General features: G+C 40.1%; 1 protein-coding gene across 2 annotated transcripts in view; it reads left to right on the top strand.

The window, feature by feature from the left end:
* Positions 1-14,002, top strand: part of MTHFS (methenyltetrahydrofolate synthetase) — a 72,713-nt gene that overhangs the window by 19,949 nt on the left and 38,762 nt on the right. Inside the window, exon 3 of one of the 2 annotated variants that reach the window (XM_026677038.2) lies at positions 6,883-7,220. The exons of the other annotated variant lie outside the window; for it this stretch is intronic. Coding sequence (XP_026532823.2) covers positions 6,883-7,127 — 245 coding nt within the window. The 3' untranslated portion in view covers positions 7,128-7,220. Of the gene's footprint in view, positions 1-6,882; positions 7,221-14,002 lie in introns of those variants that run through there. 2 annotated transcript variants of the gene reach the window in all.

Here is a 14,002-nt window from a genome sequence, read left to right as displayed (position 1 = left end):
CGGCTCTATGATTCCATGTGCAAAACTCTCTAATTCATCTGTCTTATATGATTCAATAGTTCCAACACTTTGCTGCTGCGATTTGGAAATCTGACTTAATTTGTGGATTCGGTCAAATTGCCTTCAAGTCAAATCTCTGAATTGAATAGTCAGGATTCCTCTCTTACAGAAAAGACCAGCACCCAACACTTTGGGATGCTTTAGTCCCTAATAGTCAAAGGAGGAGTGGATTGGCTGTTCTTTTTCCCCCACAAATAATTCATTTCGCGTTTTTGTTTGTTAATCAATTCAACAGAACAGCCCTGGCAGAAGCTGTGAAAATGCCCTGACAGTAATTACATATAGAGTACCCATCCAAGTGCATTGATACCAATATACAAATAAATTGCAGCTCCCAGCCAGAAACAGAAATAATTAAGGGAGAGGAAGCAATTTAGTTCCAGGCTGGAGATGTTAAGCTAAAAAGGTTGCGTAATAAGGAAAGAGATGCGGGTAAAAAAAAAACTTATGCCCCCTGCTGACTCCTCTTTATGATGGTGTCAAATCATGTGCTGAGTTGATGGAAAGCACATCCAGGAACCACTTCTCATCAATGTGAGCATTAAAAGAAGCCATTCAGGTGCAACCATAATTTTTCAGAGTTTTAATCACTTGCACTGAGTTGTTGTATGAATTATTTACCGTGGTTGGATGGGCATGCAGTAAAAATTTGTTATCAATTCCATCTTTGCACCTGCATTCAATTGTAAGGGCACTTAGACTTATATACCGCTTCACAGTGCTTTACAACATTCTCTTAAGTGGTTTAAAGAGTCAGCATATTTCCCCCAACAATCTGGGTCTACATTTTATCGATCTTGGAAGGATGGAAGGCTGAGTCAATCTTGAGCTGGTCAGGATTGAACTGCTGGCAGTGGGCAGCCTGCAATACTGCATTGTAATGACTCTGTCACCACAGACCTGGTTGTATTAAATAAATACATTTGTATTCCAATATTTAAAGAGTTCCTTTAGTTTTTGCTGTCTTGGGCATGTATTAGCTGTACTTTTCCTTCCCATTGCAATTGCAAGGAGCAAGAAACTTGTCTTTCGTTTTAAAGTGTGATTTTGAAATATTTTTCAATATGGAAAATGCTGTTATGGGAGAAAAACATATACAACTTGTTTTGAAAAGCAAAAAAAGATACATAGTGGGAAACCACTGAAATCCACAGGAATCTGGATTGAATTGAACTTTAAAGAATGCTACTGCCAAGACCAGAGGTGCTATTCAACCGGTTCGCACCTATTCGGGCAAACCGGTAGCAGTTATTTGGCATGGGTCGCCAAACTGGTGGCAACCCCTGGCTGGCCACGCCCCCAACCCGGTCGCCTGGTCGCTCACTTGCGATCGCTCTCCTAGCTTTCCATTCCCCACGTTCTCTTTCTCCCCGGGGAAAAGGAAGAAAGGCATGGACGCTGCAAGTATCGCTTTCCTCGTGTGAGTTAAAGTATCGGGAGTGAGAAAGAATGCGGTCTGACAGAGGGGGTGGGGTGAATCGAGCCTTGGAGCACTTTTGCAACCTAAAAGAAATGCATTTTGGAAGCAGGTCTTTTAAAAACTTCTCCAAGGATACCCCATGGATGCTGCAAGTATCACTTTCCCCTTGTGAGTTAAAGTGCTGGAGTGAGAAGGAGTGCGGTCTGACAGAGGGGGTGGGGGAATCCACTCAAGCCTTGGAGAAATTTAAAGGAGCTACTTCCAAAATGCTTGACTGTTAAGTGCTGTGTGTGTGTGTGTGTGTGTGTGTGTGTGTGTAAGAAAGAAAAGAAAAGAAAAGAAAAGAAAAGAAAGAAAGAAAGAAAGAAAGAAAGAAAGAAAGAAAGAAAGAAAGAAAGAAAGAAAGAAAGAAAGAAAGAAAGAAAGAAAGAAAGAAAGAAAGAAAAGAAAAGAAAGAAAGAAAGAAAGAAAGAAAGAAAGAAAGAAAGAAAGAAAGAAAGAAAGAAAGAAAGAAAGAAAAAGGTAGAGAAAGAAAGAAAAAAATAGGAAGAGAGAGATAACACTCTGTGCTAATATTTTTAATTGTTCCATTATTTTTGATGTGTTAATATTTTACACTGTCCCTACACCTAGAGTGATTTTTCTGCCTTTCTTTTGCCCAGGGCTACCACATATTTTTCAGGGTTTACATGCATTCAATGTCAATAGTCCAGACCATAAAATACACATGTGTTTAACATGAGTTGAAAGGGACCTTGGAGTCTTCTAGTCCCACCCCCAGCTCAGGCAAGAAAACTGAGGATGCCAAACTCTGAGTAGAAATCCTGGGAAAGGTGTCAGAATAATACTTAGAAGGGACCTTGGGGTGAACCCTATACCATTTCAGAGAAATGGCTGTCCAGTCTTTTCTTAAAAACTTCCAGTGATTGAGCACCCAGAACTTCTGGAGACAGGCAGTTCCACTGGTTAATTGTTCTCACTGTTAGGAAGTTTCTCCTTAGTTTTAGGTTGCTTCTCTCTGTTCAGTTTCCATCCATTGGTTCTTGTTTGCGTTCTGCTTCTTTGGAAAATACATTGTTCCCCCTTTCTTTGTGGCAGCCCCTTAAAAGCCTGTTGCCTATCACATTCTTGAGTAAAGCATGTGAGCCATTTCCTCCTTTCAGTGGTCCATGAAAGTACATCTCTAGTATAGTAAAGTCAAAAAAGGTGAACAACATTTTTACAGAACTATAGATAAGTTGAGGCTGGGTGACAAGGAATGGAGGGGAAGGCAGGGGCCAGGGTGAGGCACCCCTTGATGTGAGTGACATTGAGTTGGCCACGCCCATCCAGTCACATGACCACCAAGCCATGCCCACCAGTCACATGACCACTAAGCCACACCTACCCAGTCACATGACCACAAACTACGCCCACAAAATAAGCCACACCCACAGAACCGGTAGTAAAAATGTTTGAATTCCACCACTGGCCAAGACCATTACTTTATTTATATTTCAGTCTTCCTATTTTTATAGATATTACTCCGTATTTATTTTCAATTCACGCTTTGTTGTTTTATTTGAAACCTCCAAACCAAACTGCAAGATTGGACTATAAATAAATAAACAGAATCATTTCTTGCCATTCTGAAGTTGAAAAAAACAAAACAAAAACAGTGTATTTCTAAAATAACTTTAACCCAGATTAAAAACATAAGAAATTAGCAAATTCTGCCAATACTTCTTTCAAATTCGAAACGCAAGAAGCAAATAGCAAACTTTTCCAGTACTTCTTCAGTAAAGTATTCAACCCTTCTCCTGTGAATCCACCCCCTCCCTCCCTCCCTCTCTCCCTCTCTTTCTCCTCCCTCCCAAAATATAAGCTCAGGTGAGGCTTCTCCCTCATCCTCTTCAGGCCAGATGGCCACATCCTTTCCTACATTCGGTATTATTTTTGATACATTCAGCCTTGCATTTCTACCTCCCTGATGGCTGTATCGGTTGGACTTTTTTTTCTGTTTTCTTGCTCCAAAAGTTTTCCTCTGCTGCAAATTTTTTTAAAAAAGAAAAAATCAAGCAAGATGATAAGTTTGTTCCAATGGGCTGCTCTAACTTGTGCTGCCTCATTTGTTTCAAATGTCCCCTTGGCAAATCCTCCTCCATAGTGAGAAAAAAAAACCAGACCTACATATAGTTGCCTTTAAATGCATAAGAGGCTCAGAAATGCCAGCCCCTTCCTTTGCTCTACCTGGCAGAGACAACTGCATCAATCCTGAAAGCAGATGGAACAGCAGCAAAAGATGGGTCCCTTTGTGGTTTGAGGGCAGAATGGCAGAAACATCACTACTGGGCTGAAATTTTTCCCGATTTCTCTTCCCATGAAGAGTTTCCTACCTTATTCTCAGGGTCAGTGGTGGGATTCATTTTTTTATTACCGGTTCTGTGGGCGTGGCTTGGTGGGCGTGGCATGGCTTGGTGGGCGTGGCAAGGGAAGGATACTGCAAAATGCCTATTCCCTCCCCACCCCACTAACCTGCTTTCCAACTCCGTTCTCCTGTGCAGGGCAACCAAAGAAGACCCAGCCAATCAGCTGGGACTCAATGGGAGGCAGAGAAGAGAGGGGGGAGGGGCCAGTCAGAGGCTGTATTTGCCGGTTCTCCGAACTATTCAAAATTTCTGCTACCGGTTCTCCAGAACTGGTCAGAACCTGCTGAATATCACCTTTGCTTGGGAAGCTAGAGAATTTCTTTGAAATTTCCACTTGGGTGGGCGAGTTGACCTTCCTTATTGAAAATGCTGGAGGGGGCTTGATCTAGTGGCAATGTTTACTATAACTGTTGGGAATCAGGAGTCCAGGCAGTTCAAATGAAGAGCAATGGCAATAGCAATTATATGCTGCTCCATAGTGCTTTACAGCACTCTCTGAATGGTTTACATTGTCAGCATATTGCCCCCAACAATCTAGGTCTTCATTTTACTGATCATGGAAGGATGGAAGGCTGAGTCTGCATGGAGACGGTCAGAATCAAACTCCTCGCAGTCGGCAGAATTTGCCTGCAATACTGCATTCTAACCACTGTGCCACCCAGTGAATATAGGTTTATTGTGTACTAATACTCTCTACAAGAATCTGAACTACTAACAATCAAAGCAAATTGATGGTAGATAAGAGTCAACCAAATTCAAGGTGGGTTGGACTTAGATCTCTTGGGCTCAAAGGGACTCGAGACTTATGACATGTTTGACCCCTCGGTCGGGCTTAACCTCATCATTTCCTACACTGACCTTTCCTTGGCTGCCTAAAATTCCTCTTCCACTGAAGGCATCACCCTTAATTTTTTTCCCATTGGTATTACATGGAAGGAAGTAGAAACCAAAGAATCTGCAGGTTATTGGGAGATAAACTTTTACATACAGTATGTTCTCTGGCCTCCTCATAACTAACTACATACAAAAACAATCTTTTAACAAGCTATCTACTTTCAAGTGTGAAAGTGGGGAGAAGAAACCACTTCTATGAGCTGGAAAAAAATATTCACCAGTTTAAATTGCAATTTCAGGGTTCCATCCAGAAGGCTCTTGATAATACTGACAGGTCCATGCTGAGAGCTTGATGTTTCTCAACCAGGGGTCTTATCTGCAATTAAATCTTTATTCCATTTTTATCTGACATCCAAACAAATGCTTCAATAATTGTAGTTGTTTCCTTTCTCTTTGCCAACCGCCTCTCTCTGCCCCCAGGAAAAAGCAAATATATATTAAAGTGCACAAACCGAGATTTTATCTTATGGAACATGCAATAGATCAATGGCAGAATTATTACTGTGAAAAAAACATGGAGGTGGAGATAAATGGTTTGCTGTTGCAGCTATCCTTACTTAGCCAACTTCTCCCCTTTAAAAAAAAACCCCTTAGAGATGAGAAATTTATTTAGAGGAATTAAAAAAAAGTGAAAACAAGAGGAACATCTTCTTTGTGCAATGGAGTACAAAAATCAAAAGACAAAAAAAATTAGAGCAAAATGTGAAAAAAAATAGTTTTATGATGATATTTAGCTGTTACTATATGCAAGTCTGCCAGGGGTGTTTAGTTGTTTATGTGCCTTTTTCTTTTTTTAAAAAAGAAATCTGTTGCTGTTTGTTTATTGCAGTTATCAGCATGCCTCGTATACAAATATGCCTGCATATATTTAGCCAGTTGCCTTAATAATCTTTGGTATGTGAGTTTTAATACACTAAAAGTAAGCATCAGAAAGAAACGGGGCTTTTCACAGCTTCCATTTCTTTTGTAGAAGATCTTCCCAGAGAAAATTGCTTTGGAGTTTTTCTAATGCCTGCTCAATCTTACTGTGTGTACAGAGGCTTTTTAGCAAAGTGCTCTCAATATCCTGAGTATTCTCCCCCCCCCAAAAAAATCTTATTATGCTTTCTGCTTTTCATAAGGCCCCATGTTAATTTTACTTTCTATTCTTGAGGGAGCTGTTTAATACATAGGTGTGTGCTGCTCCAGGAAATTGGAATGATTATGGTGATAACAAATGTGTTAAATACTTTTAAATGATAAGGATAGAGAAATAGTTACTACGCACATGAGATTCCGTTTGGTGCAGTAAGTTAAGGCCCCGGGCTAGAAACAGGAGGCTGTGAGTTCTAGTCCTGCTTTAAGTACAAAGTCACCTGAGTGACCTTGGGCCAGTCACTTTGTCTCAGCCCTAGGGAGGAGGCAATGGCAAACTACTGATGAAGATTAGTCCAGGGAGTCTACGCTAACTCAAAGGCACAAACAAACACACAGACTCATATGCACACATTTCCATCATGCCCCTGTAACTTTGTGAGAGAGAATGACTGGCTCAAATTGTGATATCCAGCATTCTAAAATACTTTTAGAGATGGAACAATGATGTGCCTAATTTATTTGTCTTTTCCTCATCAAGAAGATTCCTGGATGATTTAGGCTAAGGTGAAGGTCAGTAGAGTGAGGCTAACAACTGTGTAGAGTTGACAGCCTGAAACAACACACTCTCATTCTCTTTCTCTGCCTCTCTCTGCCTGTCTGTCTCTCTCTGTCTCCGTCTCCCCGCTCTGTCTCTCTCTTTCTCTCTGTCACTCTCCCATATCTCTCCCCACTCTCCCTCTGCCTCCTCCCAGACCAAAAGAAACTGTCCAAATCCCAATCTTATTCACATTCCTCCCTACCACTGCAACTTTTACATCTCCCCACATTATCAAGCACAGCTCCTTGTCTTTGACAGGTTGCATTGGTGTGAACATCCAACTTAACCAGCTTTTTAAAATCAAAACTGGGGAAAAAACACACACACATCACAATTCTTGGACAGATCAGGAAGAAAACAAAATTGAGAAATGAAAAGTTAGTTTGATGTCATTTTACCCGAGATATTTCCTTTCTCTTCCACAGATGGTCTGGATCTCATCCTGATGCCGGGACTTGGTTTTGACAAAATGGGGAACAGGCTGGGAAGAGGAAAAGGGTATTATGATACCTACCTCCAACGATGCCTGCAGCATCCAAAAGGAAAACCGTACACAATTGCCTTAGCTTTCCAAGAACAAGTATGCGGTATGGTCCCTGTGTCTGAAACGGATATGAAAGTGGATGAAATCCTCTTTGAAGGATTTGAAAACTCCAAGCAAGAACTTTGATGAGTGACTGACCATTGCTTTTGTGATGACCCGGAGTGTAACACAAACGTAACAAAATCCAAAATGTAAATAAATGTCCTTTAATGCTTCCAACTTGGCCACACTATTCAATAATTCTCAGTTGGAGATAAAACTTACTCAAAAATAGTCTTCAAAAGAAAGCAATACAGACCAAACTTAATGAGCAGATAGAGATGAAATAAAAAACTAAAACAAACTACAATGAAGGAATTTCTACAATGGACCAGGATAAGTAAATACCAAATTCAAGGAGATAACAAGGCACAGTCTGTTGCAAGGACACCAACCAAGATAACCTCAGCCCAAAATAAAACACGCTTTGCTTCTGGCAACACTGTGTTGTAACCGTCCCTCTTATATACTGTTCTCCCCAGCTGCAACTAATGAGAGGGATCATGGCCGCTTCCTCTCTCATAAGCCAAGTTGTTTCCTCCTTTCCTCTCTGCGTGCCCCTAGAATGAAGAGGGGATGGGCCTGGTTCTTCCTCTGACTGCCCAGCCGGCCTCTGCCCTTCCCCAGCCTCCTCCACAACTTCCAGAGCCACACCTCCACTCCCTGTCGGCTGTTCCTTCTCTCCCTCAGAGTCAGTCTCCACCAGGGGCATGACAGCTTTTCATGGAATTTCTGGACACCTATTCATGATGGGGAGGTTCTGTGGTGAACTTCTGCCAATATCTTTGTTATCTCAACTCTGTAACTGTGTTGAGGATGCTATTACCACCAATTTCTTCTGCCTTTACAGCACCAAGAGTTTACATGTCTAGATTATGCACATAGCACATGTGTGGATTACCTATTTATCTTTCCTAAACAATTGGTGTGATTTGGGCAGAGTTTCTTTTGATGGAAACTCATGAGAAATACATGATCCAGATGGTGAGTGAACCACCAGCAAGAATACAAAGGGGTTTTTAAGGAGAAAAAAGAAATATTGTGTAGCCACCATGTAGCTACTATTGTAGAAATTCGTTGAGCAAGATGGCTTCAGTTATCCCCAATGGTTTTATCCTCCAGACGTATGGATTTCTAGAATTTTCCAGTAAACATGACCATTGCTGAACAGACTGGAAGTCCAAGATCACACATCTGCAGGTGCCCAGATTAATGAAGCCTGCCCTTCCCCTGCCAAAAATCCTTCCTGAAATATTAGCCAGTGGGATTAAGAGAATAGGACTTTCTCACCTGAATAGTGCCTTCCTACAGATATTTTGGGCCATTCTTCTAGAGCAGGGGTCTCCAAATTTAGCAATTTTAACACTTGTGGACTTGTTGAACTGCCTGAGGAATTCTGGGAGCTGAAATCCACAAGTCTTAATAATGCTAAGTTTGGAGATCCCTGTTCTAGAGGTTGAATACAAGAAACAGGAAAGGAAATATTAGGGTGGTCTTATCTTAAAGATATTACATGTTGATGTTAAACCAGGTTTTCTTTATTTATGATTTCGTGACAGCCTGAATTGGATGAGTTCACACAATGTACTAGCTAAGTATGGTTAGTACAATGTGCGAATTCAGCTCTTGGGTCAGACCGCTGGTGTTACTTATATAGCCTAAGATCAGGTATTATACAAACTCAGCTTAGGTGGGTAACTTCTGGATTTCCATGAATGCATAAACCATAAGATAAATGTAACTTACTCCTGGGAGTCCTTGTTTTGAGAACACAGCCAAAGCCAACTGTAGCCCAGGTCCTTGATGATTGTGGATCCAATCTCTATTCCTGGCTGATTCTTACCCATCTTCCTACTACTGCCCAGGTGATTAGAGTAGAAGACATTGAGGAATGCCCCAAACCCAGAGCTGGGCTGCAGAATAAAACAAATCTTGGCAGTTCTTCAAGGACACAATGAGCCAGATGTCCCCGAAATATAGCAGAGCTGCCACACGACATATTGAAGTAAACCAGTGAATACTAATATTGTGCCTTTTCAGCAACAGAAGTGCCTGTTTTTCTACCTAATTCTTCAGGGGCTTAAGAATGTCTTCTCAATTCTCTTGAGGGCATCTTTGAGTTTCCTTAAATATTGGACAAGGTGGATAGGGCTACTACTGTTGTGATTATTGCTTCTTGCCAGTGATGGGATTCAAATTTTTTTACTACCAGTTCTGTGGGCATGGCTTGGTGGGCATGGCAGGGGAAGGATACTCCAAAATCCCATTCCCTCCCCACCCCACTAACCTGCTTTCCAGCTCCGTTCTCCTATGCAGGGCAACAAAAGAAGACCCAGACGATCAGCTGGGACTCAGGAGGCAGGGAATAGATGGGGATGGGGCTAGTCACAGGTGGTATTTGCCGGTTCTCCAAACTACTCAAAATTTCCACTAATGGTTCTCCAGAACTGGTCAGAACCTGCTGAATACCACCTCTGCTTCTTGCCACTTCTCTTACCATCAAATTGAAGCCTCCTTGGCTTTTCATTCATCCCGATTTAACAAGTCCCATAGAAGGAAACGATATCTTAAATCCTTTGGGATTTAATAGAAGCAGCACAGGCCTGGCAGCTTTAGACGGCTAGAAAAAATAATTTTCCTAGGTTGTCTTATCCCTAAATGCCTGCTATAACATTCATCTGCTTATGAGAGTTTCATTGAAGTTCTTCCATGGAAAAATAAATCAAAAGCAAATTCTCTTTCATCAGCTTCAATGGGGACCTGGTATGCATGGCATTTTTCTGCCTACCACTTAATAATATGCATTGCTTTCTGAATGAGATTCCCTGCAAGTCTATTAAATCCTGCATCTAAGCATTCCACTGAAGGTTCAGCATGCATTATACATTTTAATCTGCTTCTTCCCAGATAATTATCTTATCAGCTAATCAACTGGACAATAGGGAAGAACAAGAAAGCACAAGAAGCAATTTTCAGATTTTCTATTTTTCCTGCTGTTAATTGCAAAATGGCAGAGGAAGAGGCTTGGCTGGGAAGGAAGGAAGGAAGGAAGGAAGGAAGGAAGGAAGGAAGGAAGGAAGGAAGGAAGGAAGGAAGGAAGGAAGGAAGGAAGGAAGGAAGGAAGGAAGGAAGGAAGGAAGGAAGGAACAATGATTATGCTTCTAGGGAAGGAAGGAAAGAAGGAAGGAAAGGAGGAAGGGAAGGAAGGAAGAAAATTATAGGTATACTTATCAGAGGGAATGGGAGAAGTGAGTGAGCAACACAAGTAATTTTGTGTCTTCTAACCATTGTCCCAAGACTCTCATAAAGCAAGACATGTTGATCATTCTTTGATGCTGACTTCTAGGAAGGAGGTTTTTCTGAACCACTTCTAGAAATTGAGTATGTCTAGGGCTAGGGTTGACATGATAGCAATGCTCCAGTATCTAAAGGGCTGCTACAAAGAAGAAGGGAACAGGCTATTCTCCAAAGCATCTGAAAGCAGAACAAGGAGCAATGGATAGAAACTAATCAAGGAGAGATCCAACCTAGAACCAAGGAGAATTTTCCTGACAGTTGAAACAATCAGTGGAATGACTTGACTCCAGAAGTTGTAGGTGGTTCAACACTGGACTTTTTAAGAAGAGATTGGACCACTATTTGTTTGAAATAGTATAAGGTTTCCTGCTTGGGCAATGGCTTGGACTAGAAGCCCTCCAAGGTCCCTTCCAACTGTTATTCTGCCGGAAGTCAAACATGAAACATCCTGAAAGCTACACAAAACAATCTGCCCTTAAACTCTCACCAACATCTTAATGGGGGACGATCTGGGATATCATGGAGACTATCCAAGAATGAAAAATGAGACAAAGCTGGGGAGTAAGGGAATTCAAGAGCGATACTCACCCAAGCTCTTTGGTTGGGAAGGGAAATCTCAGGTTGTCAGTTTTTGCAACTAAAAACATTTGTCCACGGGCATTAAGTGCACAAAGACAGAAACATTTTCAGGGTTGGAATGCTGGCTTCTGCTATTGTCCCCTACAGTCGAACACGTTAATCTGCTGCCAACTGACTGCTCATTATTGTTCAATTCCCAAGAAAGGTGTCACTTTGTGTGAAGTGGAACCTGCTAAATAATTTTGACAGATGCATCACAGAGGGCCAGCCCCAGAACCACCTTCTCTATTGCTGTTGCCTCTAGTAATTGCTCTGATTAACAAGGAGGTTTTTTTTTAGAATGCACCACCTATTCCAAACAAAGCTTTTCACATTCTTTTCTCATATCTCCTTTACACGATTTGCATTCTCGGAGGGGGGGAAAAGAAAAGAGAGAGAGCTGTTTTATTTTAAAGCAGCCTTAACATTTGAGGTTCCCCAAGGACACGGATGACAATTAACAGGACTTTGAAGAAACTTCTCAAGAATGAAGTGTAGCTTTCCTTAGACCAGATACATTCTTTTATTAATTAGGAAGGCAATCCATTAATTAACAGCAGAGCTCAGAAAGCTGTGTATGCATGTCAGATGAAGTGTCAGATCTTAAGTTCTTGCCAGGCTGCTGTTGTATATACATATCACATTATTGCTGCACTATCTCACAAAACAATTATTTTGGTGGGCAAGAACCGCCCTTGACATAGGGTGGGTGCAAGGGGGCGGGGCAAAGTCATAAAGTAGGAGGAGTTGTATCATCACACACATTGGCAGAAGCTACATTTTCCATTTGGCCTGACGTAGGGCGGGAAAAAGTGTTAATTTCTGTTTTCTTTAAAAAAAAATCTGTTATGCCTATTTTTAGGATTACACTGCAGTTTCTTTTTTTTTTTAAACAAATTTTTATTGATCTTAAAAACAAACAAAACATAAAACATCAAATTATAAAACCTCCTTTCTCAAAAATTACTTATAAGTTTTAACAAGGCAAATAAAGCATTATTTTTTAAAGCATAGTTCCACATTATCACATTTCCATTTAAACACATATATATCTTTTCCAAATTTCTCATTGTTTCTCCCTTCACTTTTATTCAATTATATTTCTTTCTATCAAGGTTTTATTAATTCTCCATCAAGCATAAACACACAAAATACAGAACATAAAACAAGACATAAAAAGATAAAACCTTCTTAAACCTTCTTTTCCAAATTTCTCTCCCTTTAGTTTTATTCCTCCAAGGTTTTATTAATTCACAATCAAAACATAGCTAACCAAAACACAAAACATAAAACATAAAACTTCTTTTGAAAAGTGGCTTAGCCCCGGGTTACATCTTTTTTTACAGACCTAAGTCAAGTTCATGCTCACCTTATATACCATTCATATCTTATTAACCATTCTATATTTTCTATATGACTTCTCCCTTCTTTTCACTCTCTTAATTATAATTTATTTCATCTTATTTCAAAATCATTATGTTTGTATCTTTTGTCCGTTCTTTTCCAATCATCTATTTATCTCTTCTCTTTAGCAAAGAATTTCCCCTGTAATCACTTTTAAGGTATGACGCCTTTCCCTAAAGTAACACTTAAAATAATACATAATTTCTATCCTGATTCTGCTTAGTACATTCTACATGTTGCATTTTGGAAAAAAAAAAAAGAATAATAAACTTATAATATAGTTAAGTATATAATTTCCATTCTAATTCTAATTCTATTTAATAGTATAACTAAGCATTAATCATTTTACACATTCTCTTTAATATTTTATTAAATATTGAAATCTATCATTATAAAACATTTTAATATTTTAATATTTTGTTAAATCTTATAGTATTCCAATAGACTATTTCAAATGCAAATACTACAATACTATCTTATGTACTCTTGCAGAATCTTTCTTAAATCATACACTATTCTTTATCCTTTATCTATAAAAAAGATATCTTGTTTCAGACCGTGGCTTTTTCCCCCTTTTTCCCTCCCTTTCTTCTCCAGTCTGATCCTTTTGCCCCCCCCTTCTAACCTCCACCTTTTTAGCTTCCCCTCTCTGTTGTAATTCTCTTTTCAATTGCTTTCTAACATTGTACCTTTTTTTCACCTTATTTTTCTTTTTCTTGGTTGTTTTATTGAATCTTAAATTCTCATTTTTCCTTCCTCTCTTCCTATTTTCTTTCTTAATCAAACTTTTTTGTCCATTAAAAATGGCTTCCTTTTCTTCTTCTTCTTCTCCTTCTTCGTCAAGTATTTGCTGGTACATAGAAACCGCCATTTCTAAAAAGTGGAAGACAGCTCCCAATGAATTCTTGCCACTTTGTTCTCTTAATTTTTCATATTCCATTTTTAGTTGATCCACAGATGGTGCCATTGTAAATTTTTAAAAACAACCCAGATGTTTTTAGTCTTAAAGTAATTTGCAAATGTCAAAGTTATCAAACAATCCAAACAGCCAGAGATTATTTCCTCTTCTTCTCTTTGCAACTTTTCCTCCTGGGGCAAAATCCCAAATATATTTTAAAGCCGTATTGCAATTAGTTGTTGGTCTTATAATCTTCAAAGCGTCTCCTCCAGTCAGTTTTTAAAGATTTTTTTTAGTCCTCTCCTTCCCACTTATAACAAAGAGCTTGTTTTTACCTTAAAGAAGCAGGTTTTTCTGTGCTCATTTGCTTTCTCCGTAAGGAAGGGGAGTGAACTTTCCTTCAGCACTTTCGCCGCTGTAACAATCTTTTGGAAACAAATGTATCAATCCACAAGTCAGGTTTCCAGGGTGTTTTAAAAGTAACTTAATGTCCCGGTTCAGCCAAGAAAACTTCTCCTTCTAAAAAACTTCCTCCTGCACAGTCTTATCCAGTTGAAGATTCCTTTATGGCTGCCATTTCTGACAGCCGCTCCACCGCCTCAGGAAAAAGGAGTCTAGCCGGCTGGGGAAGGAGGGTGCGATATCCCCAGACCCCTGCCCGGATCTCCTCTGTCTTCCGCTGCCTCTTCGGGGCAGCGACAACCCCCAAATCCAGTTGGATCGGGGGTACCTCAGCGGCGAGCGC

The sequence above is a fragment of the Notechis scutatus genome, chromosome 11, assembly GCF_049901735.1.
Source record: "Notechis scutatus isolate UNSWTSFEM ecotype Mainland chromosome 11, rNotScu1.2, whole genome shotgun sequence".
NCBI classification, from domain to species: Eukaryota; Metazoa; Chordata; class Lepidosauria; order Squamata; family Elapidae; genus Notechis; species Notechis scutatus.
Note: the sequence above shows the minus strand (reverse complement) of the source record. Positions and strands in the feature narration are given on the sequence as shown.